At 42.1% G+C, this 25974-nt stretch overlaps 1 protein-coding gene across 12 annotated transcripts in view; it reads left to right on the forward strand.

The window, feature by feature from the left end:
• SPIDR (scaffold protein involved in DNA repair) overlaps positions 1-25974 on the forward strand; it is a 502324-nt gene that overhangs the window by 440585 nt on the left and 35765 nt on the right. For all 12 annotated transcript variants that reach the window (XM_008000554.3, XM_008000557.3, XM_008000556.3 and 9 more), the window contains 3 exons: positions 22748-22835; positions 24063-24206; positions 24298-24357. In XM_008000554.3, the coding sequence (XP_007998745.3) occupies positions 22748-22835; positions 24063-24206; positions 24298-24357 (292 nt within the window). The remainder of the gene's footprint in view (positions 1-22747; positions 22836-24062; positions 24207-24297; positions 24358-25974) is intronic.

Below are 25974 nucleotides of genomic sequence, written 5' to 3' on the forward strand. Positions count from 1 at the left end.
ATGTACTGGAGAAGCTCTTACTGAAGAGCATTTTGTCAATACTCAGTGTCTACAGAGGGTGCTGTCTGGGTGTTGAGAATGACAAAGAAAGCAACTGACATGGTCTTTGACCTTGAATTGTGTCCCTTTCAACCCAAAACAGGACAGGTAGAAGTATTAGAGTAGTTGATAATTGAAATAACTAGACCTTAGCTGACTGATCCCAGAAGGTTTCATGAAAGAAATGAGAACAAATGCTTTAAACATCTTGATCTAGCAGAAAGAAAAGTGTCTCTAAATTGGTGAGATGTTATCTGTAAATACAAATATAGGATTTAGAGAGAGAGAGAGATGCAAAAGGGGAAGTAAGAGGGTTTATTCAAGAGAGATTATGACTGGGTGCAGTGGCTCATGCCTGTAACTTAGCACTTTGGGAGGCAAAGGTGGGCAGATCGCTTGAGCTCAGGAGTTTGAGACCAGCCAGGGCAACATAGTGAGACCTTCACCTCAAAAAAATAAATAAATAAATAAGATAATTCACTCACTTATTCAGTAAATATTATTTAGTCCCTATTTGTACTATGCTCCCAGCTAGTTGCCATGGCACTGAGCTGTGTGCGAGATTTGGCGGATTTATCCCAAACCAGCACATACTGAGGTATAAAGTCTGCTAGATAAAGCCTAAATCCTATTATTAGGGATTTTGCATTGGTTCTGGAGAAATGAGGTTCAATATGAGTTTTTGAGTGAAGAAGAGAAGAAGTCATAAACACAAAAATGAAGTAAGACTATCTTTACTCCTGTACCTACAATAGATGGGAAATTGAGGGAGAGATTGGGATAGGGCCACAAGGCTGGAAACTTTTCCCACAGTTGAAGGAAGGAGAACAGAGAAGTGATACATAGGGAGCTCTCAGGAGCTGTGGCACATGCCAGGAGCACGAAACAGCTCACTTCCTCTACACTTAGAGCAGTGTAGGAGACAAGGGGAGACTCAGAAGGATAGCTGGTGATGTGGCACCACCTGGCAAGCACCCACACAGGGAGCGGAGGCTCAGAGTACCCACCTTGGAGGGGGTGCAGAGGGTGGGGTGGGATATAGGAGCTCTGGAGAGAACGGGAAAGGCATGGGCTAAGGGCTAAAATGGAAAGGGAGGGCAAGCTCCCAGGCCCACATAGCCATTTCATCCCCTGCGGAGTGAGGACAAGGCAAGGACTGCTGCCCTGGTCAGTTTCCATGAAAAGGTGAGGGGAAGAAGTGCATTTCAGAGAATGAGCCAATGAGAAGCTATTGTCTAAACATGAACTTCCATTTTTATGGCAGCAGATTAAGTGGTGATAAGCTTTATATCAGAAGCCAAGCTCAGTCAGCATGCTCAGAAATTAACCAATCCGAGTCAGGATAGAAAGTTCCTTTGTAGCCCCCAGTGGGATTCCCAGTCCACTGCCCTGCTAGCCTGTGCACTGGTTTGCTGGGCTTTATTTAAGCCCCTTTTCCCTAACAGGCCCGTCTCATGCTGTACCCTCATTAAGGGCCCAGCACTGCCTCCCTTGCCTCCTGCTGCAACCACCACCAGGATGCCCTCTCCTCTCCACCAGCACCATGGAGGTAAGCTTGCAGCTCACTCTGGTGCCTGTGCCTAGGACTGTGTGGGATGTCTGCTGGCCTGTGGCCCAACACAGACACATGTTTTAATGTCAGTGAGTGGTGTCACTGGTATAGGTTTGAGTGTGCACCTTTTTTTGATGAATAATATGAGAACATCATGACATTCATATGAGGAGTCCTCCAGTGCATCATAGATGCATCATACAAGGGCTGCTGTCCAGTGCTGACCTGTGCCACATGCCTACTTTCCCCCACCCCTTCCAGTGCTGGCCTGTGCCAGGTGTCCACCTTTCCCATCCCCTCCAGCGCTGGCCTGTGCCAGGTGCCCACCTTTCCCCACTCCCTCCAGTGCTGCCTGCGCCATGTGCCCGCCTGCCTCCATTCCCTCCAGTGGTGGCCTGTGCCATGCTCTGGGCCACTGGTCTCTGAGTCTAATGGACCTATGATGGCTTCATCATCGTTACAACTGTTCCTTGTAGGGTGTCTACATGTAGACAGTCAGTGAAGGTGTGTCAGTTGCGTGCCCAGCCACCATATTTCACACTTGCCTGCTGGTTGGTAGGCTCCCTCAGGGCAGGTGCTGTTTCTCATTTACCATTATATTTTCTGTAGATAGCAGAATTTCTGACACATGATAAGAAAATAATTTTTATTTGTGGGATGCACATTAGGTGTTTTCTTGGGTTAATCTTAGAACTTTTGTCAGCAAGATTTAAATGTGTATTTTTATACTTCATAATTATTGGAGCTCAATTATAGCAGTAAGGGTGGCGACCCATTTGGTGCCAGGGTCTGTGTGCGGTGCAGGTGACAACCACACTAGCCATGTGCCTGTGGACACAGACCCTCGGTGTCCTCACTAATTTAAGGGAAAGTGAACATGGGCATGCAGTGAAAGCTCTTTATCACGGATGGCAAGAGTGTGAGTGTTCATTATGAATTTTTCACAGAAAAAAAGTTGTATGCATTGCACTTTCCCTTTTCCTTTTAGTCTTCACAAAAGTCAGTTACAGAGGAGGAGGCTCAGCATCTACCCGGTCTTACAGAAGAGGGCCTGAAACAGAGGTAGGGTGACTGGCCCAGGGTCCACCAGCCAGCCCAGCTGTGACTGGGCAGGATGCTGGAGTCTTCAGTCTCCCACAGAGCCCATCACGTTCCATCTAGCTGAGTGAAACTGGGATACACCAAAGTGCTGGAGAGGGAACCCTTAAGAATCATTCCACATGAGTTTACCGGGCTGGGTTATTTATTGGAGAATCATTTCAGAGGCTCCTTCCACAGGAAATATGTAGTGGTAAGAGCTCTCCTTGGGTAAGAAACTTCAATAGTAATTTACTTCCTTTGATTTTCCTTCTTCAAAAAGGCCACTCTTTTTAAAAAGCCACACACTTCCCTTGGGGTTTGAGGTCCAGAATCTCTTTCTTAATTGCTATACTTAGAAACCCTGCTTCAAAGGACATTTTTAAGAATTCTTTCATGATTTTGAAAAATAAAATTGTTCCTGGTGACTTCACCAGAGTGTCTGAAAGGAAAATAAAGTATCACTTAAGAGAGAGTGCTGGGCCGGGCGCAGTGGCTCACACCTGTAATCCCAGCACTTTGGGAGGCCGAGAGGCAGATCACCTGAGGTCAGGAGTTTCTAGCCAGGCAGGCGTGCCATGTAGTGGTGTGCACCCGTAATCCCAGCTACTCGGGAGGCTGAGGTGGGCGAATCACTTGGACCGGGAGGCGGAGGTTGCAGTGAGCCAAGATCATGCCATTGCACTCCAGCCTGGGTGAAAGAGCAAGACTCCATCTCAAAAAAAAAAAAAAAAAGAGAGAGAGAATGCGAATCTTGAGACCAGGACTGCTCAGAGCAGGCAGCAGTAGACACTTTCTACCTGAGCAGCATGCTGTTACTTCAAGCCCTTCATCAGTTTAGAAGTGTGTTTTGTGTTTTCCCTATAGTTTGTTTTCTTTCTGCCAAATGTTACCTCCCAGTAGGATTTTAAGTCTAAATTAAACTTTACTGTCCTTTAAGACTGGGGGTTTTTTGGCCTATTGTGAAGTATCTCTTTGTAAAGTCTTCTGCTAAAATAATGCATTCTAAGCATCCGGATTGCGATTTTTTTATTTTAAACATAGAGCATTTTAGAAGGTAAAGTAAGCTCTACAAAACATTTTCTTTGGATTGGTTACATTTTAGGAAGATGAAGTCTGTTTTTCTGATTTTTGTTTAATCGCTTTATTTCTGAGTGCCTTTGTTGTTACTATAAACTGACAATCATTTTTACTAATGAGTCTAATCAAAGATTAATAGAGATCGTGGCTTATTTTTATTTTAAAGGAAATATATTTTTTAAATCTAAGGTCCTAGTCCCAAGTCACACATGTCATTAGAATTTATAACTCTCTAAGGCTTCAACTGTTTCTTCACTTCCTTATATATTTGGTTGCTTTACTTTGAACACATTAATTGATTCTTATACAAAGAGTCTTTATCTTAATAACTTAATCTGCTTAAAATAATTTTGATAATGTGTATTTTGCACAAGAACAATGAGGAAAATCAGAAGTTGAAAAGTTGAATCTTTCATTTACAAAGACTTATTTTCTCATTAGAATAATAAAGGAATGTGTAGAAATACAGTAAACTGAGCAATATTATACTTCTAAGCTTTAGTTTCTTCATTTTCATTAGTAGCTAAGCAGTCATGAATCTTCAGTGATTTAATTAAGGAGGGAAAAAAGGAGGAATTTATATGCTTAGGCCAGAAGAATATGGGATATAGCATCAATAATAAAATTGAAAGGGATACAATTAAACCAAGCTGGTCGTTGTCCTGAAACATCACCCCAATGCAAACAGAGAAATAGAACTGGAAGTAAAGGAAGGAAACATTTTTTAAGAGAAGACACGAAATGGGCCATAAAATAGGTTTTTATTACATCCAAAGTGAACTAACTAAAAGGAGCATGCTACAACATGGATGGACCTCAAAAACATGATGCTAAGTCCAAAAAAAAAAAAAACAGACACAAAAGGTCTCATGCCTTGTGACTCCCTTATTGTGAAATGTCCAGACCAGGCAAATCTATGGAGACAGCAGATGGGCTGCCAGGGCCTGAGAAGAGAGGAGATGGGAGTGACTGCTAATGGGGATGGGGTCTACTTTGGGATATGGAAATATTCTGCAATTAAATAGAGGTAGTGTGTGCACAACATTCTGAATGTACTAAATACCACTAAATTGCATACTTTAAAATGACTAATTTTATGAAGTTTTAATTTACTTTAATTATTTTCTTACTATAATTTTATATTAATTTTACCTCAAGTTTAAAAAAGAAAAATGAACTGAATGTCTAGAAAGTGCTTATGCTCTTATGAAAATAACTACAGATATTTCATAAGTTCAGTTGGAAAAGAATAGTGTCTCAATGGAACTTCTGGGCATAATTCCACATATATCAAAAAGGTATAACATAAGGAATAGGGGCTCAAAAAGGAAATGCCAGTTATTATTAACCTTGGCCAATAAGGCTATTTTGGGGAAATAAGAACATGGATTTGTTTATTAAAATAGGCACCCCTCTAAACCAGCCATCACTTTTGTCTTTCAGTGGAAGATCTCTTATCCTTAAGATAAGAATCCTGATTTTATGTCTACTCTATGTAATCTACTTTCACTATCAATGAGAGTGAAAATCAAGAGTGATTAAAGCATGCAAAGGGAAGACAAGGGACTGTGATCAGGCTTGGAACACCCATCTGTTTGATCACAGGAAGGAGGATGAATGAGAACCACAAACCATCTGAGAGATTCTATTTGAACTGTGTAGGCTAAGCATTAACCATTCCCAGCATTCCTGCCCTGAGTACCTACCCTTCTACTACTGAAGCTAAAACTGTTTAAAACTGTTGGACTGTACTTACCACTACTCAACAAAAATAAGTTCACCTTATTGTCAGTTAGATAAAAGTTCTGCTTTGACTACAGTCTTCTGTATGTTGCTATGGCTTCACTTACTCATTTAACAAACAGCATGGGCATGTGAATTCATAGCTCCTGCCCTCAAGGCATTTACACTCCAGAGAGCAGCAGGTTAATAACACTTTTGCTGGAGTGGGTGAACATCCCCTTCATCTGCTTTGGTCAGCAGGGGAGGAGACCTTTGGCTAGGACTCATAGGTTCGAGTTTCTAGGCAGAGGCCCGTGGGAAAGCACTCAGAGTAAAATGACCTTACCCTCCACCCATAAACTTATTTTTCCAGTACAAGTTGAGCATCCCTTTTCTGAAATGCTTAGGACTAGGAGTGTTTCAAATTTCCAATTTTTATGAATTTTGAAATATGTGCATTATACTTACTGGTTGAGCATCCCTAATGGGAAAATATGAAATCCAAAATACTCCAAAGAGCATTTCCTTTGAGTGTCACATCAGTGCCCAAAAAGTTTTGAATTTCAGATTAGGGATACTCAATTTGGTTAAACCATCTTTTGACCAAAAATAGGCTGCTGTTCAGGGCCAAGTGTTATTTTTGTATCCTCTATAGCAGTTAGCACAGTGTTCAGTAAAACCCAATTTGGCCAGGCATAGTGACTCACACCTGTAATTCCAGCACTTTGGGTAGCTGAGGCAGGCGGATCACGAGGTCAGGAGATCGAGGCCATCCTGGGTAACACGATGAAACCCTGTCTATACTAAAAGTACAAAAAATTAGCTGGGCATGGTGACGCGTGCCTATAGTCCCAGCTACTCGGGAGGCTGAGGTAGGAAGAATTACTTGAACCCAGGAAGCAGAGGTTGCAGTGAGCCAAGATCACACCACTGCACTCCAGCCTGGGTGACAGAACAAGACTCTGTCTCAAAAAAAAAAAAACCCTGATTAATAAATGATGAAATCTGAACCTAACAAACTGTTAAAAATTTTTCTTGGCTTTAAAAACAAATTTTTTAGAAGTGTTCTCAAAAGTGACTTTATTCTTCCTCCCTCACTCCACTACCTACTCCCACATGACCAAGGGACACAGTATAACCAAGTTAGCTCTGAATTATTTGACTGTGTGGGCCAGGCTTACTCAAGGGAACTTGCTGGTTTTAAAAAAAAAAAAAAAAAAAAAAACCTTCTAGGAGCGTCCTGATCACTGAGGGGAGACAGCTGTGATTCAGCACGGATTCACAGCTCTGGTTTTAGAATCCATATATCTTGGTTAATACATTGGTTCTTAAATTTGCTGGTTGATTGGTACTAATCCCATCCTTAGTTATCAACAAGGATAAATCTACTTCCGAAAGTTGTTAGGAGAATTTAATGAGATCACATTCATAGAAGTACCTTGTGCAGTGTAAACCGGCATGTAAGAAGTTGCTTTTCCCTTCTTCCTCAGACTTTTTCTTTCTACTTAACTGAAAAAGTAGAAATCCAGCCAGCACTGACCCAAGACTTTGTTGTCTTGTTTTTACAAACAAAATGGGTAGAAGAAAGAAATCAGAAGTAATTTAGAAACGTGATACAGTTTGAAAGTGTTCCACGTTTTTCCCAAGGAAGAATATAAATCATCCAGTTGGATATTGCTAGGCATTGTCAATAACCCAATAATGGGAAAGAATGGATAATGAAGCCAGTGGGATTTGTACAGAGAGATTTAGTTTAAAACAGGGATAAAAGAAACCAAGTGGGCCGTATGCAGTGGCTTATGCCTATAATCCCAGCGCTTTGAGAGGCTGAGGCAGGTGAATCACCTGAGGTCAGAGATTCAAGACCAGCCTGGCCAACGTAGTGAAACCCCGTCTCTACTGAAAATACAAAAATTTAGCCGGTCGTGGTGGCAGGCACCTGTAATCACAGCTACTTGGGAGGGTGAGGCAGGAGAATCGCTTGAACTCTGGAGGCAGAGGTTGCAGTGAGCCAAGATCGCACCATTGCACTCCAACCTGGGCAACAAGAGTGAAACTCTGTCTCAAAAAAAGAGACAAAACAAAACAAAACAAATGGAAGATCAGCTGATATGACAGCATAAAAACATACCACTTATCCCTCCAGGTTAGTAATTTAACTAGTTAACTTACCTTATAGCACAGTAAGTCTAGAATTCAGTAAATGGGCAGGGTTTTGTTTTATTCTTTTTTTAATCATTTCTTCTCTTAAAATATTTCCCCCACCCTACCCCTCACTGTCCTTCCTACCACAGAAATCATAATCATCTACCAGTAGGAGGTCAGTGATTTTATTTTCTTTATTTTTTTGAGACAGAGTCTCACTCTGTTGCCCAGGCTAGAGTGCAGTGGTGGAGGCCAGTGGTTTTAAGACTTTCGGTTTTTGTTTTTCTTTTTTTTTTTTTTGATCTCTGCTCACTGCAACCTCCACCTCCCGGGTTCAAGCAATTTTCCTGCCTCAGCCTCCTGAATATCTGGGACTATAGGTGCACACCACCACACTCAGCTAATTTTTGTATTTTTAGTAGAAACGGGGTTTCACCATGTTGGCCAGTATGGTCTTGATCTTGTGACCTCGTGATCCGCCCACTTCAGCCTCCCAAAGTGCTGGGATAACAGGTGTGAGCCACCACACCTGGCCCTGTTTTTCTTTAATATAAATATGTTTAGGCACGATGGCTCATATCTGTAATCCCAGCACTTTGGGAGGCCAAGGCAAGAGGATCACTTGGGCACAGGAGTTCAAGGCCAGCCTAGGTAACATCTCGAGACCTGTCTATATACAAGGAAAGGGAGGGAGGGAAGGAAGGGAGGAAGAGAGAGAAGGGAGGGGGAAGGAGAAGCTTATAAAACAAATTATGTGAAGTTGTTTGTTCTGGAAGGTGGATGAGTTGGGCCACCATGGCTCCCCACCCAGCTCCTTAGGAGTCCAGCAGCATAGTCTGAAAGCATCTGTTGTGGATTAATTGCTCATAAAAACATTTTGCATATTCCATAGTTGTTCTTCTTTCTTCCTCTCGGGTTAATAGCTTGCGGCAGTAGTTGCTATCATGGGGATACGGGGTAGCAGTATGATTCAGAAGCAGAATAGAAATGTTCCTGTATTAATCTCAAATTAAAAATCCAAATACTTACTTTAAATATGCTATAATTAGCTGAATTCTCAAAATTGGAAAATCTTACAGATTTGAATTTTGGAAAAAACACTTAAATCTTTATAATTTACCAAGAAAATCTCTCTGTTAATATGGGATGCTGAAAGTGGAAAGAAAAGAAAGCTTGAGTTTCACTAGAGTCACTCTATTTTTTTTCATTTTACCTTCAAACTAGGTAATAAATTAGATCATGGTATTTATTTTTTAGTAAGACCCCGAAGTTCACTGACATTAAGTAACTTGGATCCCTGTATGTGAGATGGGTCTCAAGACAGGTCCACCAAATTCCAAAGTCTGATTTTCGGTACTACAGCTGACATTTAATTACTTCCAGTTTTAGGAGAATTCATTTCTATAAATTTCTCGTTTGTTTTATAGTTATAACCCCTGGCCCTCAAAACAAAAATCTGATTATTTCTTGTCAGTGATGTTGATATTAATTTAGATTCTTGGTATTTTCCACTGTTTTTGTTAAACAACAGCAATAAACTATACTAGGATTGTCTTGAGTAACCAGGAAGAGTATTAAATCCATAGTAAATAATTACACTGCCTGCTTTTGGTTTAGTTAGTATTCTTTTTTTTTTTCCGTTTACTTAGATACTTATTAACAAAACTAATCAGCTGTTAAAAAAGGTTAGTGCAAAAATAATTGCGGTTTTTACCATTACTTTTAATATCGTTACTTTTAGTTTTCATTACTGTTAAATGAAAGCAAGATAATTTACTTCTCTTTCTCAAGACACCAACAATAGGGTGGGTTGTGATGAAGCCATTGAACGTGGACCATACATTTGTAAAAGGCCTCAGATTAGGGCTTTCAGTATGATCCGTAAATGCAATAGTAATATAGCCACTGCTTTTGTTGGTTGTTGCTGTTCACATAACTTAACATAAATTATAACAATTTAATAATCTCTCTTTTACCTTTTACCCACTGGATATTTACCCCAGTAAGTAATCTTTCACATCTTTCTCCATGAATGTAGACATATCTGTAAACAAAAAGATATGGTTTGCCTTTTTCACTTAATTTCACCAGGATGTCCCTCTCCTGATAGATATTCAGGTTGTTTCTGGTTTTTAACACTTCAAAGCAGTGCTGCAACACACTTCCTTGTGTATCTCTGTCTGTATCTCCTTTATTTATTGAGCTTATATTTTAACCTTCTTTACTGTGAAATATAACAAGCATATGAACGATGGCATAATTGTAGATTGTAACAAATAATAAGTGAATAAATAAAGCTCACTCACGAACCCACCACTGTAGTTCAATAAACATGGCGGGTATCCAAAAGCCACCTGCTGCCCCCACCCCGATCCTAAAGATCTTCACACTTCTGAAATTTCTTCCATGTGGTTCTTTGCAGTTATACTACTTTTTATACATCTTTAAAATATATATTTAGGCTGGGCACGGTGTCTCACGCCTGTAATTCCAGCACTTCAGGAGGCCAAGACAGGAGGATCACTTGAGACCAGGAGTTCGAGACCAGCCTGGGCATCATAGGCCTTATCTACAAAAAATAAAAAACTACTCTAGGGAAAACAGAAGAACCCTCCTGATTCTCTACTATGTACCCACAAACATTTTTTTAAAAAGAATTCATTCTAAACAAATAAATAAATAAATAATAAAAAACTGGCCGAGTTTGATCGTGCACACTTGTAGTCCTAGCTACTTGGGAGGCTGAGGTGGGAGGATCACTAGGTGACAGATTGAGATCTGGCTATCAAAATTTTAAAAAAGCGTGTATGTGTGCGCATATAGGTTTACCTGTTTTTGAACTTTATGGAAACAGCATCATGCTTGCGCATTCTTTGTGTTTTGCTTTTTTTGCTCACTAGAGATGCCGCAGCCCCAGATGTACACAAAAGGACCCTGGTGTGGGGGCCCCTTACAGAGGAGGACTGGAGACAACATAGTGTTAAACCAATAAATCTTGTAAGATTCATCTGTCTATTGCAGGTAGCTCCGGTTTATTCATTTTCACTCCATTTTATGCATTTACCACAATCTCTTTCTTCATGCAGTTGTTCTAGGCATTTCCGGTCACTGCTTGCAGGGGCAGGAGTCCCTGCTGTGTATCCCCTAGGCCACAGGTGTGCACATCATGGGAGTGGGGTGTTCCTAACCTTCAATGGATAATGCTAAACTGTCTTCCAGAAGCGGAGTTCAGCCTCCATTCCTATTAGTATAGTAGAGCTCCTGCTGCTGCTCTGCTGTCTTTCCATTATTTGGTACACTTAGGTGTCCTCGTTATCTTTTTTCCCGACTGCTTTTTTTTCAGCCTGGTAGGTCTGTAGTGGAATTCACTGTGGTTTAAATTCCAGCTCCTGATTACTGCTGAGACTGAGAGCATTTTGCTGTGTATTGCTGTTTGTGTTTCCACTTTGATGAAGTGCTGTTCAAGTCTTTTGTTTATTTTTCTTTTGGGGTTTTGAGCTTTATATATTTTGAGTAGTAGTCCTTCATTGGTTGTATATAATTTATGTGTTGTAAGTAGCTTGTCTTTTTATCAGCAGAAGAACCGATTTTTGGAGGGGGAGCGGATAGCATTCCCAAAGTGGGACTGCCTGGCCAGAGTATGTAACTGGACTTGTTTTCATGACCCACAGGCAGGGCCCCAGGAAGCATTAAGTGTTTTTGAAATGGCTTCTGGACCCCATAGCTCTCCCAGGTTGGCTGGGTTACTTTTAACCAGAACACTCCCAACAGAGGCTATGGGTCTGTGTCTCCTTCAGGTAAAATGAGATTAACTTGAGCACCAAGGGAAACAGGGGAGTGTAAAAGTCAAGAGCTACCGTTTATCATAGGCCAGTTAGGCCTGCTTTGTGTGATCTTCAAAATAAGTCTCAGAAGCAGATATTATTTTACCCACTTCACAGATGAGGAGCTTGAAGCTCATCAGGAATAAAGATTTTCCCCTGTGCCATACAACTGGAAAGTAGGAAAGTGGGGTTAAAGCTCACTTTCACATGGCTCCCAAGCAAATTCTGCATCCATTCTGGCAGCTTGAAGCATAGCGTAGCTTCATGGTACTGGGCACCTTGCTGGGGAGGCATCGGTGGAACAGAGTCCACACCAGATGTCTGACTGTGACACAAGCCACAGCCCCTTCCCCTCCGCAACTCTCTGTGACTGGGGGTGGCATGGGAGCTCTGATGAACCACACTCCAATGCCGGCCGTGGCACAGTGCAGGCTGCTTACTGATTAGGTTGAAGCCTGGTTGCTCCATAAAGGATATTTTGTTGTTTTGCTCTTCATTATTTCGCACGTCAATGTAAATTATTTTAATAGGACTCACAGTTTCAGTCTTTGAAGCATTATGAGGGGAAGCTACATGATGTGTGAATTCAAGATAATAGGATTAATTGTAAGGAGACAAGGGTTTTTGATAAGTATCAGAGCACACTTGTAATATTTGGTTAAAAAAAAACTTATGTGTCTATAAGAGATATTTGACAGATTTTGTGTGGAAGCGTGGGTTTTTCCACCTCTACGCTGGTGAGCGCGTGGATCATGTGAGGCTTTTGGAATAATAAGTACCACCAGGACAGAAGAGAGAACTGTTTGCAGAGTTGCAGATAGCAACATGTTTCAGGAGCTCTTCATTTCCTGTGAAGTTGAGAGTGTGTGTGTGTGTGTGTGTGTGTGTGTGTGTAATTTCCTGATGAAGTAGAACAGAAGTGTGTAAAGAATATTTTTTTTTACAAAGTTTCTAAATCATACTACTTGATAATTTCATGTCCCCAATCTTGAGTCAAGAGTTGATTAGGAAGATTTTTTCTTTATATATATTATTAGTTTTATATTACATATATATTATATATATATATTATTTTTAATGCTCTGTCTTTAACAAAAGACATTTTTAAATATAACTAGCAGGCTGCGCACGGTGGCTCACGCCTGGAATCCCAGCACTTTGGGAGGCTGAGATGGGCACATCACTTGAGGCCAAAAGTTCAAGACCAGCCTTGCCAACATGGAGAAACTCCATCTCTACTAAAAATACAAAAATTAGCCAGGCATGGTGGCACATGCCTGTAGTTGCAGCTACTTTGGACGCTGAGGCAGGACAATCACTTGAACCCAGAAGGCAGAGGTTGCAGTGAGCCAAGATCGCACCATTGCACTCCAGCCTGGGTGACAAGACGAGATTCCGTCTCAAAAAATAAAAAAACTAGCAGATGTCCTGTAAAATGTGAGACATTCCAGAGTTACAAAGTTATCTTATATAATTGTATAAATTTAAGCAGAGATTCAAAGGAATCATGCAAAGGGCTGAATTTCAAATGGGTGTTTTAATTTCCTTCTTTCAGTTTCTCCAGCTAGCTACGATCTGAAAAATATCTTGCTGTCCGGGTGCAGTGGCTCATGCCTGTAATCCCAGCACTTCTGGAGGCCGAGGAGAGCAGATTGCTTGAGGTCAGGAGTTTGAATCCATCCTGAGCGACATGGCAAAACCCCATCTCTGCTAAAAATACAAAAGTTAGTTCTGTGTGGTAGTGCACTCCTGTAATCCCAGCTACTAGGAGCCCGAGACACAAGAATCACTTAAACCTGGGAGGCGGAGGTTGCGGTGAGCCAAGATTGTGCCACTGCACTGCAGCCTGGGCAACAGAGCAAGACTCCATCTCAAAAAAAAAAGAAAAGAAAGAAAAAAGAAAAGAAAAAGAAAATTATCTTTCTGAAATTCAGTGAACTTGCTTTGGAAATGTTTCGTTAAGTTCCCACATCTATACGGTATTCATAGGATATTCTTAGCAGAGATAAATCTCTGGAGTCAGAATGCCTGATCAGATTCCCTTCCTGGCTGTCCCACCATGGTGATTGAAGGGCTGCTCCAGGACACACCAGAAGTATTACTGAAATACTGCTTTATGGTGTGCATTTTACTGTTCCACAATATCTTATGTCATAGAAGAGGGTTTAAGTATGAAATTCACATGGCCACAGTTTTATACAGATGTGGAAACCCAAGGAAGTATTTTTCTTTGTATTCTAAGCCATGTTCTGTGCTGCCACAAATCCTGGGCTCAGCACAGGTACTGACTCTGTCCTCTGAGGAGCCACAGTGCAGGGCTGTCTTGCCTGGTGCTCAAGACCCGCTCCTGTGGCTTAGCGGGGCCGACAGACACACCGGGGGTTACGTGGAACTAGTATTCCACTAGCTTGACTTAGGAAAAGGAAGTGCAGCCACTCCAAAAGTAGAGTGCTGAAGCCACTGGGTTCGCTCCCAGCCCTGTGCTGCTCCTGGACTCTGTGTCAGCTTTCCAGTGAAGATAACAGTACTACTCTTTTATTGCAGAAGTCCTCAGCTTTTCATTTCCTGGAAACTTTGAGATTAGTTTGAGTGGGGCTTTGAGGAAAGAGAAGAAAGATAATGCTTGTAGCAAAATCATTAAGCAGAGTTGAAGAAAGTATAGCAATGGATGTATTTCAGGTTAGGTTTAGTGGTCTCCTGATTAGAGGCCCCTGTCTTAAGTTAATAACACTTTTTAAATAACAGCTTAACTGAGACATAATTTACATACCCTAAAATTTACCCTTTTTAAAGTGTAAGAATCATTGGTTTTTATTCTACTCACAAAGTTGTGCAACCAGCACCCTAATTCTGGCACATTTTCATCACCTCAGACAGAAACCTAGTACCTTCAGCAGGAGCTCTGCACTTCCCCTCCCCTGGCAGCCACTCCTCTACTTTCCATCCCTGTGGATTTGCCTGTTCTGGACGTTTCCTGTCAGTGGAACCATACAGATGTGACCTTTGGTGTCTGGTGTCTTTCACTTTAGCAGAATGTTTTTAAGGTCCATCCATGATGTAACATGTATCAGAATTTCCTTTTTTTTTTTTTTTTTTTTTTTGAGACCGAGTTTCTCACTTGTTGCCCAGGCTGGAGTGCAATGGTGCCATCTCGGCTCACTGCGACCTCTACCTCCTGGGTTCAAGCGATTTTCCTGCCTCAGCCTCCAGAGTACCTGGGATTACAGGTATACGCCACCACGTCCAGCTAATTCGAACTCCTGACCTCTGGTGACCCACCTGCCTCATCCTCCCAAAGCACTGGGATTATAGGTGTGAGCCACCACACCCAGCCAGAATTTCATTCTTTTTCTGGTTGAATACTTCATGACATAGATACATCAAATTTATCCATTCAACAGTTGATGGACATTTGGGTTGTTTCTACTTTCTGGGTATCTTGAATAATCCTGCTGCGAACATTCATATGTAAGTTTCTGTGTGGATGTAAGTTCCAGTTCTCTTGGATAGACAGCAAGGAGATGAATGGCTGGATTGCTGCCACACAGTTTTCCAGAGCGATGGCCTCATTTTACCATCCCACCAGCCTAATGGTACATTTTAATCACTGCAAATGTAATCTTGTTAGAGTTTCAAGGTTTCCATGGCTCCTGCCAGTTTGTTCATGATCTCTTGAGCTATTTGTTACTGTCTACCTAGCAGAACAAACCTTGTTGGAGGAAATCCATTTCAGTATCAAGGCAAAAGTTTAATTCACTCAGGGTTGTTTTTTGTGTATATAAGGGTGACATAAAAGGAGATAAGCTGTCTTCTGGAAGGCATTATTTTTACTTCTTAATTATATACCTAAACTGTATCTCCAACTAGCCTAGAGTTTAATATTAAATGAATGAAATGAACAAGGGAATTTAGGTTAAAGAAATTTATCAGAAGCCATGGGTTTCTTACAGAAGAAATCAGGGATCATGAAAAGTTCTCAGACTGAAGCATTGAGGGACACTTGTGATATGTGACAGGTGCCAGCATTGCTGAAATGCCATGTGTCCTCACTGTGCAGTACTGGCTGGTGGGATTGAAGAGTCTTGCCAGCCCTGCTAGCTAGCATGCCAGATTCATGGCCTCATGCCATGCCAGTGTTATGCACCTCCCAGGAACCAGACTCATCTAGGCACTGGGATTCCACAGAGAACAGACACACAGAGCCTGCCCTCAGGAGGTTCACATTCTCGTGAATGTGAACAAAACAGGCAGCACTAACTAAACCAGAGGATCTCGGTGGTGACCAGCCCCGGAACAGAGGGTGAGGTGGGGCAGAGGCACCTCGTAGTGGCATCAGGGGTGACCTCTCTGCCTCTTCTCACCTATGCCCTTGTACAAAACCCAACAGTGATTGTTACAGAAATTGTCTCTTCAAGACTACTCGGCCTTTGCTGTTCTCTTTGGCACCGATGTGACATTCATGTAGTGGGAGCCACAGCAGTGCCAAGAGCCCTTCTCAGAGGTGGACCTCCAGGATGGGAGTGTGGGAGGCTGGCCCTAGCCCCGAGAGCCACATGAAGAGTTCCTTTCTGGTCCAGAGAGACTTCCTCAGAGTCTCCACAGGTCTTTCTCAACACTGCAGGTTGGCCTGCTCCTAAAACTACTATTTTTATGTTGAGTGTGGAGCCACAGGAAAGAATGGAGTTATAGGAAGTGTTACATTGTTTATAAATAACCCATATGCATTGACCTAATTTTACAATGAATGGGAAGTTACCTTTGCAACTCAAAATAGGACTCCTATCTAAGTTTATTGGACACTATTAATAATGATTCATCAGCAAATAGGAAATTGTTTCTTAGACTGCATTGAGATTTTATCTTAAAATACAGCCTACCAGATATATTTGAAGTCTGTTGTCTCTGGCATGTAGAGACCCTGCTGTGTCGGGGAAGATGTGTAGTGTGTGGCCAGCACTGGGCAGGAAAGGGAGATAGTCAGAGAGGGGAGACAATCTAAAGAACAGGACCATGTAAAAGACAAGCAGGGAGGAAAGAAACAAATAAAAATGAATGAGGGCTGGCCAGTCACGATGGGTCACACCTATAATCCTAGCACTTTGGGAGGCCAAGGCAGAAGGATCACTTGAGGCCAAACATTTGAGACCAGTTTGGGAAACATAGTGAAACCCCATCTGTACGAAAAATTTAAAAAATTAGCTAGGAATAGTGGTGCACACCTGTAGTCCCAGCTACTTGGGAGGCTAAGGCTAGAGGATTGCTTGAGCCCAGGAGGTCACACCACTGCACTCCAGCCTGGGTGACAGAGCAAGACTCTATCTCCAAAAAATATATGTATTTGGGGGGCGGGGGAGTGTGTGTAATATAAAAAAGTAATGAGGGCCCAAAGAGGTTTTTTTAAACAAATATGTTACTCAGTGTTTACCTTATTAGAAATTAAAACTGAAAAAGATTTAACACATTAATTTACCTAAAAGCGTCTATAATCAACCCATTACATGATGACCTAAATAACATTTTTTATGAAAAATATTTCCTAAAACACAAAAACAAATATTTAGCGATGAGAGTCACATTGCCCTGTATTTTGCAGGTCTCTTCACTGGTTGAACAGGAGATGATGGATTATCATCTGTGCTCCGCCTTCAATCTGTTGTAATATCACACATCATGGGCCTCTAGAAAATACCACTGTACACTCATGAGAGAATGGAAGTGAGAAAGAAAAATAAAGGCTTGGCAGAAAACAGTTTTGGCCTTGTAGGCTGCCTGAAAGGCTCTCGGAACCTCCAGCGACCCCCAGACCCCACTTTAAGAATGACTGGTCTAAAGTATTCCACTATCCAAATGAACTCTCTTGGAGAGGTATGAGTTCTAGAACAGTGACAGGTACAGAGAAATTAGCAGCAACATGACAAATTTTAAGAACATTTTATACCCAAAATACTTGCTTGGTTAAAAAAAAAAAAAAAAAAGATTCCAAGCTCTGTGAGGATGAGTCCATCATGGGCCAGGTGCTTCCTTGTTATCTTTCCGTTTTCTGTTGTCCACAGCACCATTGTGGCTTAAATCTCCTAGAGCAAATTCCACTCTATCCACACCCAAAAGAAAGTGGTTCAGGCAGTTTTAAATTGCCCTGTGAAGATTTGAGAGTTAGCTGGATGAGACAGTATCAGATGGAAAAAATAACCCCTGGAATAACTTAGAGAATAGGTAAGCAAATTGATAATACCAGCTAATGTTCTGGTGTGCAAACAAGATTTTCCATGTTTACTTTCTTCCGGTGGACTGAAGTATGGAAATCTTGGTTGCCTTTACTTTGAATGGTTGGTTTTTCAAATGACATTTGTCATCTACCAGTCAAGATAATTAATACCAGCTATAATGAGGCCAGAGGAAGTAGATCATTTGCCACACCAAAATATCCATAAAATGTGTGTAGAAATATGTAAATTTAGCATTGTTTCAATGGCAGTGAGGCGAGAACTCTGCTTCCTTCCTCTGTTGTGTATTTCTTAGACTTCTCTTGGGCATGGTGCCACTCCCACTCTCTTCTTGGTCTGCAGACGATTTCCATTGCCCCAGGACTTGCCCCATCCTCATTTCTGAGCTCATGGGTGATGCTGGGGCTGCCTTTTTAGGAATTCAGGAAATGGAGGTACCCAGTTAAAGTTATCTGCATCTGTGTAGCTTACTGATTTCCATGCACCTTTCTTGTCGCACGGTAGGAAATCTTGGCTCTAGTTTACTCAGGAGAAACATCTGTCCTTTGACATCACTTCCGACTCTTGAACTGAATTTGTAAATTTTTTCTGAAGATGGTCTCAAGTTAGTCCTCTTCCTTTGTGGTTTGTTTTCTACTTAGATTTTGACAGCCTCCAAAATATGTTACCAAAAACAGAATTCGGGCAAGAAAATTGATTTTTTTTTTCATTCTAAGAAATAAGTTAACTTTGCTTCATGTAAATATCTCCATCTGTTTATTCCTAATCCTTTATAATGTTTAGAATATTTTTTTCTCTCTCAAGGATCTGGTAATTACTACAACAACAAATTTGAAACTGTTTTTAAAATTAAAGTTAGTGGCTCTGTCTTTGTAAATTTTTCATTATAAATAGATTGGAAATATTCAGGTGCAATTCTGTTTTGCACCAGAGAGCACTTTGTAACACAGAAAGTCTTCAGTCAGCCAAACTCACCTGTCAGCCTGCAGAAGGCACTTATCGCAGATGGCTGACTGTTTCTAGCGCCCCATGCTGCCATGCTCGCATAGAAAGGTGTCTGCTTCACCACCCACACCTAGCACTGGAGACTTTGGAACCGTCTTTCCTCCTCAAACAGAGGCACATGTCAGCAAGGGACAGCAGCAGCACTAGGAATTAGAGAATCACAGAATCCTATGAGGGAGGAAGATGAAGCTGAGAGAGATTTGGAATTTCCACTGTAGAAGGTGGACAGTATCCTCTCTATCCAAGTCTGTGGCCAGCATTCTTCTGAGCAAATGCACATCACCCTCAGTGTCATGGGGTTGGAGTGTGCAGGCTCAGCCCTGGAGGAAGTGAGTTGGCAGGACCCCCTTCTGCGTGCCGGTCATCTCCAGTACAGCCCAGTCTCAGCCTCTCCATGGGGCCCTCATGAGATGTAAGTGATGTAGTGCCCCCATCCTTACTCTGTCTCTCTTGAGGGGTGTCTCCAAGGGCTTTTTTATAAGTGAGAACATGTTCTTAGAAAGTGCCCGTTACACTTCAGTGACTAGTCACATGTTGGGGTGGCCTTGCTTTAAAGAATGTGGAGGACTCGAAAACAGTCTTAGGGTTGGCCTCAGTGAACCATGATTGCGCCACTCCAGCCTGGATTACAGAGCAAGAGACCTTGTTAAAAAAGAAAAAAAAAACACTTAGTATTTATTTTTATGTTAAATATAATTTTCATTATGGTAAAATAACGTACTATAAAATTTGTAATTTCAACCATTTTAAGTATAACTTGGTAGATATAATTTTAACATGTATATAGATCTTGATATCTTTCCACTTAAAAAGTACACTGGTTACTATAATAAAAACATAGCGCTGAAAGTCTTTCAGGTTCCTGAGCGTGACTTTAGGAAAGCTCTTATTGGGTCCCGCCAGGCCTCCTACCTCCCTCCTCCCGCCTCCAGGAGCAGCTGCGTGTTCTACAGCCTGTGCATGCAGATGGGTCTGCCGCAGCCCCCAAGTGAGTGCACAGAGGAGGCTCCCAGGCTGTCCCTGTTCCCTGCCTGTGCCATGTGCCATGCTGTCACCTTCCTTTGCATGTTCTGCACCACCCCCCAGCCCTCTTCTTGCTGCTCTTCAAATACAGCTGATTTTTAGAGGTCAGATGAACTGTGACTGAGTGTGATGGGAAACATGGCTCTCCCTTCAGTGACGGGTAGCTGAGTTGACTTCCACCCATGCTCTCTGGGTGTCTTGTGGGAGCTGCTGGGAGAGCTGCTAACTGCTGCAGAGCCTGCCAAACTGGGGACCTGGTGGGTAGGACAGCTGGCCTTGCTTCTCTCCTTGTCTGCTCCACAAACTTTTGTTGTCACAGATTAATGACCAAAATTTGTCTACAGACTCATTTTATCCAATCTATAAATTAAGGTATACCCCAAGAAATTTATTCCAACATGATGGTGTTATCAAATCATAAGCATAATGAATTAATCTGTATGTCCCCTTTTTCTCTAAACATTTACTTTACATTTTAAACTTTTTAAATAAAAATGTTTATTAATTTTTGAAAAGACAGACTTATGGTAGCCACTCCCCTGTCAGATTGTTTGTTTCTTAAACATATTTTTAAAGGATCACTTTTTTAAAAGAATGTTTCCTGTGTAACCAAATGAATAGTAAAGAATGAATTGCAGTGGGAGGAACAATACACTTTTTAACTGTGCCAAAAGTGAGTTTCTGCACCAAGTCTATGCCTAGCAGAAGTGGGAGTCATTTGAATGTGTTAGCTGGCCCCAGACAACTCTGCTTCACAAGGCAACAGTGGCCATCCAAACCATTATCTATTTTAAAAATAGTTTTTTTTTTTTTTTTTTTTTTTTTTTTTTTTTTTTTTTTTGAGACGGAGTCTTGCTCTGTCGCCCAGGCTGGAGTGCAGTGGCCGGATCTCAGCTCACTGCAAGCTCCGCCTCCCGGGTTTACGCCATTCTCCTGCCTCAGCCTCCCGAGTAGCTGGGACTACAGGCGCCCGCCACCTCGCCCGGCTAGTTTTTTTTGTATTTTTTAGTAGAGACAGGGTTTCACCGTGTTACTCAGGATGGTCTCGATCTCCTGACCTCATGATCCGCCCGTCTCGGCCTCCCAAAGTGCTGGGATTACAGGCTTGAGCCACCGCGCCCGGCCTTAAAAATAGTTTTTAAAAACAGTTGAGAAGCTGATTTTTTATGAGACTAAGCATTTTATTTAACTCATAGCCATTCTTCAGCTAAACGTCGTGCATTAAATATAAATGTATAATGTGTCTAAACTTTTTTAATTAGCTGGTACCATGCTCTAAATAAAAGTCATTAAATTCAAATAGAACTTTCCTATGGCTGTGTGCTTCTCGAACAGCATTTCTCAAAGAGAATTCCAAGGGAACACTAGTTTTTCAGGACATTGTTAGTGATGACACCAAAAAGGGTTTCATGGTTATAAATGGGAGAAGCTTTAGTTTAAAACAGTATGCCACAGGTGCCTTTTACACGGGGTTCTCCAGGCCCTCCGCCATGTCCAGTCCCACGGTAGCGTGTGAGGGTCCTGCCAGCCACAGATGCACCACACAGCAACAGGCAGGGAGTTCTGTTCTCATGGGTTACACTTCACAGAACACTTTTTGGGAAACTCCAAAATTTTAGGAAAATTGATAAGCACTCTGTCACTATCTGGAAAGGGTTGTTTATTTTTCTATACTGTATAAAGACCTTTTTTTACACTCATCTTTTATCATACTCCTAATTTTACTCGGTTTCTTCACAAAGTAACACTAGGATTAAAATCCTGTCTTAAACTGGGCAGATTTTTAAGCAAAAAACAGCATAAAAGTTTATGGCTTTAGCAATGACAATACTGGTAACTATAGTAATATCAAGTGGCTAATGTGTTGGATACTCACTCTGAGTATAGAAACCCTAGTAGGTGCTGCACATATGTTCTTTACTTCCTTTACTCCTTGCAATAATGCCAGCAGCAACCCCCAGTTTCCCAGAAGGGCTGATGTAAGATTCAAGCATTTTCTTAAGGTCTCACAGTGTATGAAAGGCAGAGCTTAAGCAAGATGAGTTTCTTGACTCCAGGGGCCCTGCTGTTTCCCATCTCTGTTAACAAGGGGCTCAGGTAAAGGTTAGAGCCAGGTCTCGGAAGTGCAGTCAGATCTAAGGTGAGAACCATATAACTGAAATCATAACATTGTTGTCCTTTTGTGTCCTTCTATATATTTTACTTCAGATAACTTTTCTTTTTTGTGTGTGTGACGGAATTTGGCTCTTGTAGTGCAATGACGTGATCTCGGCTTACTGCAACCTCCGCCTACCAGGTTCAAGAGATTCTCCTGCCTCAGCCTCCTGAGTAGCTGGGATTACAGGCATCTGCCACCATGCCTGACTAATTTTTGTATTTTTAGTAGAGACAGGGTTTCACCATATTGGCCATGCTGGTCCCGAACTGCTGACCTCAGGTGATCCATCCGCCTCAGCCTCCCAAAGTGCTGGGATTATAGGCATGAGCCACCACACCCAGCTCAGATAACTTTTCTTACATGTAATACATATCTGTTTGGGAAAAATATACAAAATGCCCAATTCAAAGGAAGAAAGTAAATATCACCTTCAAACTACTCAGATAACCACTAAAAACATTCTTATAGGCTTCAGTCTTTTCCTTTGGCTTAATATATATATAGATGCATGCATAGATACACATACACACACACACACACACACACACACACACACAGTGAGAGAGTTAATTTGTTGCCTACTTTTTTCTTAGCAGGGTGTCACAAACGTGTTTCCATGTCCATAAATATTTTTTTTGTAACCATTTCAGTGACTGTATAATATTTCACTGTGTGGATGGATCCTAATTTAGTGAGCAAGTTCCTGTTGTGCAATTGATTTAGTGTCTGTCCATCTGTCTGTGTGTCTTCTTTCTTCCCCATCTGAATCGCCTCACATCTCAAATTGTAGTTCCATGGCCTTAGGCATTAGAGGCTGTTAAGCATTCTACCAGCTCACTGGCCTAGTACTCAGTAAGGGATGTCTGATGATGAATACCTTTAACTTTCCTTGTTCCAGGACAGCGGGGATTTTTAGTTTGATTGACACCCTATGGCCCCCAGCGATACCTCTGAAAACACCTGGCCGCGACCAGCCCTGTGAAGAGGTAAGCCCGGCACTGGAAAAACTTCCCCAGCTGCGGACTACTCCATGCCAGGTGCCAAGCCAGGCATCATCACTGCCACCCACATGGTCTGTGTCCCCCACTCCAGTGGCAACAAGGAGCCCCTGTGCAGCCAGTTCCTTTGTGGTGACGCATGAATATGAGCCAGGATTGGGATTCAGGTCCTGGAGACCAAGCTCTGGCTGCCTTCCCTACTGTGCTGCACAACATTTTCTTGAAGTTAACTTATGATGAATGCGTAAACCATAACCCTCATATACTGTTGGAACAGTTGGGGTCTCAGCCTCATACTAAAGCAAACATATAGAATTTTTCCCACGAACTTCTAGTCACTCATAGAACCAACACTCAGTTACCAATTGGAGCAGGAACTCAATACAATCCATAGACATTCGTACAACGTCCTGGGTAGCCAGGAACTTCCATTGCCCTGCTTGTCTATGATAGTGTCTCAGAAGAAGCAAAATGAATGAAAAGTGTTCCCTCCTCCCTCCTGAGCCTTTTCCAGCAGGTTAACCAGCTGCTGCTTTGGGCCAGAGCTTCCAAAACAACTGAGGCTGTCTTCCTTAGGTTGTGGCTGACTTCTTAGTAGTGCTAAGTCTGTGACCCTGTACTGTGCCAAACAGCATAGTAGTTGTCAAAACACACGATGGCTCACGCCTGTAATCCCAGCATTTGGGAGGCCGAGGCGGACGGATCACGTGAGGTCGAGAGTCCGAGACCAGCCTGACCAACATGGAGAAACCCTGTCTCTACTAAAAATACAAAATTAGCTGGGCATTGTGGTGCATGGCTGCAATCCCAGCTACCCAGGAGGCTGAGGCAGGAGAATCACTTGAACCCAGGAGGCGGAGGTTGCAGTGAGCCAAGATGGCACCATTGCAATCCAGCCAACAAGAGCAAAACTCTGTCTCAAAAAACAAAAAAAAAAGCCATTTCTAGATTACTTAAGGGGAAGTAATTTCTAGATGATATTTTCAGTATAACCTGAAAGATTTCTAAAATGAAATCTTGAATTAATAGGTTCATAAGTATGGAAGTTCTTATACTTGGTCCCAGAAGTAAACAATGCAATCCATTCCTTGTATAGCATTCCAGAGAGAGGATGCATCTGTAAGCGAGTATGTATATATTAAAGAGGAGATTTTAATCATGTGCTTGAGTCTTTTAACAATACATTCACCTTCTGCTTTTGCCTCATGTAAACAGATAAAAACTCATCTGCCTCCTCCAGCCTTATGTTACATCCTCACAGCTCATCCAAATCTGGGACAAATTGATATAATTGACGGAGACCCCATTTATAAGCTTTACCAGCCTCCAGTTACCCGCTGCTTAAGAGACATTATCCAGGTAATGTTTTTGTTTCTAACAAGTTATTTAGGTATTAGCTGTGTCTGTGTGCTTTGTGTAATGCTGCCAACCTTTTCTAATTCCTTTCCAGATGAATGATCTTGGTACCCGTTGCAGTTTCTATGCCAGGGTGATTTACCAAAGACCACAGGTAATAATCTGTCTCAATCTCTCAGTCTCTCTCTCTCTCTCTCAATCTCTCAGCCCCTCTCTCTCTCTCTCTCACACACACACACACACACGGTGTTAGAGGTTTGTGAAAGGGCAGTCTCCTTTGGAAATTAATAGATTGCCAAAACAGAAAAGCGTTTTTAAAGTCCAGTTAAGTATGCCCCATATACTGAAGTGGCAGTAAATCCATTCCTTTTACAGGTGCGGACTACCAGCCACTGTGCTAAGCACTGGGGTGTAAGACACCCAGGTACAACCCTGTCCCCAAAGCTTCTCAGCCCAATAATTTTCATTCTTTCCTGACACTTAGGCAGGTTGAAGAAAGGAAAGAGATGCAGAAACCTCATTTATGTGGTGGAAATGGTAATCTCAGGATTGAGCTCAGCTACTTCTGGGGACTTTTAGAGCCTTTGAAACTGAAAGCCCTCCCATCCCACCTCCATCGTCCCTATGAGGCCTCAGCCTATTCTAGGGAGCAGCGGCCTAGAGGAGCGTGCTATCAATCAGCTAGGAGTAGAGGAGGGAAGGAGACCTGCTTGCCAGTTTGAATGCATGGACTACATTCTGCAAGAAACCTCTGCTGGCCCTTACCTTATGGAGGAATATGTAGATCTAATCATCCAAGAGAGATTGAGAACATCCTATTTGTTAAACTCTTACCCACTCATAGGCAATGTGCACTGGGTGCATCTGCCATGGTGCAGGAGAGAGTGAGTGCCACACACATTGCCTCCTTGAGGGTGTGTATGAGTGGAGCAAACCAGGCCCCAGATGCCTGCACTCACCTGGGCTGTCAGTGGATCACCAGCCACCAGCCACCAGCCAGGCCAAAATACCCAGGAATTGCCCAGCAAGGAGTCTCAAGGGAGGGCAGGAGGCTGGCACCTCAGCCAGCAACCTCGGCCAGGTGCCCCAGTGCACCTTGAGTCAGGGGACAGTGGTGGGGGTGGCACCAGGGGCTGTCTTCTAATCATACTATGCCTGGTTATCAAGATCTGACACTCACACCCCTCACTTTTCTTTTTGCTGATGAAATATGCTAAAGCACACCCAGACCTTGTGCCATTTCCCCTTACATGCTTGTTATGAATCTCTACAAAGCATTCATGCTTGCATACAACCCAATTCAGCTGCCTGGTTTTGGAGCCTTTCTCTTCTGCTTAAATTATTCAGAGTTATTTTCTGTTGTGCATTTATTTTGAACAAATTCTTTGCATTTCTCTGACATTCTTAGTGGAAGAACAAGAGAGTGACTAAAAGAATATGTTTCTTAACTTCTAGTCAAGTTCTTGATGAGTTGCATATATACAAGTATCATTAAATCATTGTTATCACAAGCATGTTAAATCAGCTCCTCTTCCATCTGCATCAGGAGTAGTGGGCAGACTGTTTCTGTAAAGAGCCAGATAGTCAATATTTTAGGCTTCTTGGGTTGTATGGTTTTCATAGCAACTACTCAGCTCCACCTTGCAGTGCAAAAGCAGCCATGTTGTCATTCACAAATGAATGAGCAGGGCTGTGTTTCAGAAACCTTTATTTACAGACACCAAAATTTGAATTTAACTTAATTTTTACTTGTCACAAAGTATTCTTATGG

Source organism: Chlorocebus sabaeus, chromosome 8, assembly GCF_047675955.1.
Source record: "Chlorocebus sabaeus isolate Y175 chromosome 8, mChlSab1.0.hap1, whole genome shotgun sequence".
NCBI lineage: Eukaryota > Metazoa > Chordata > Mammalia > Primates > Cercopithecidae > Chlorocebus > Chlorocebus sabaeus.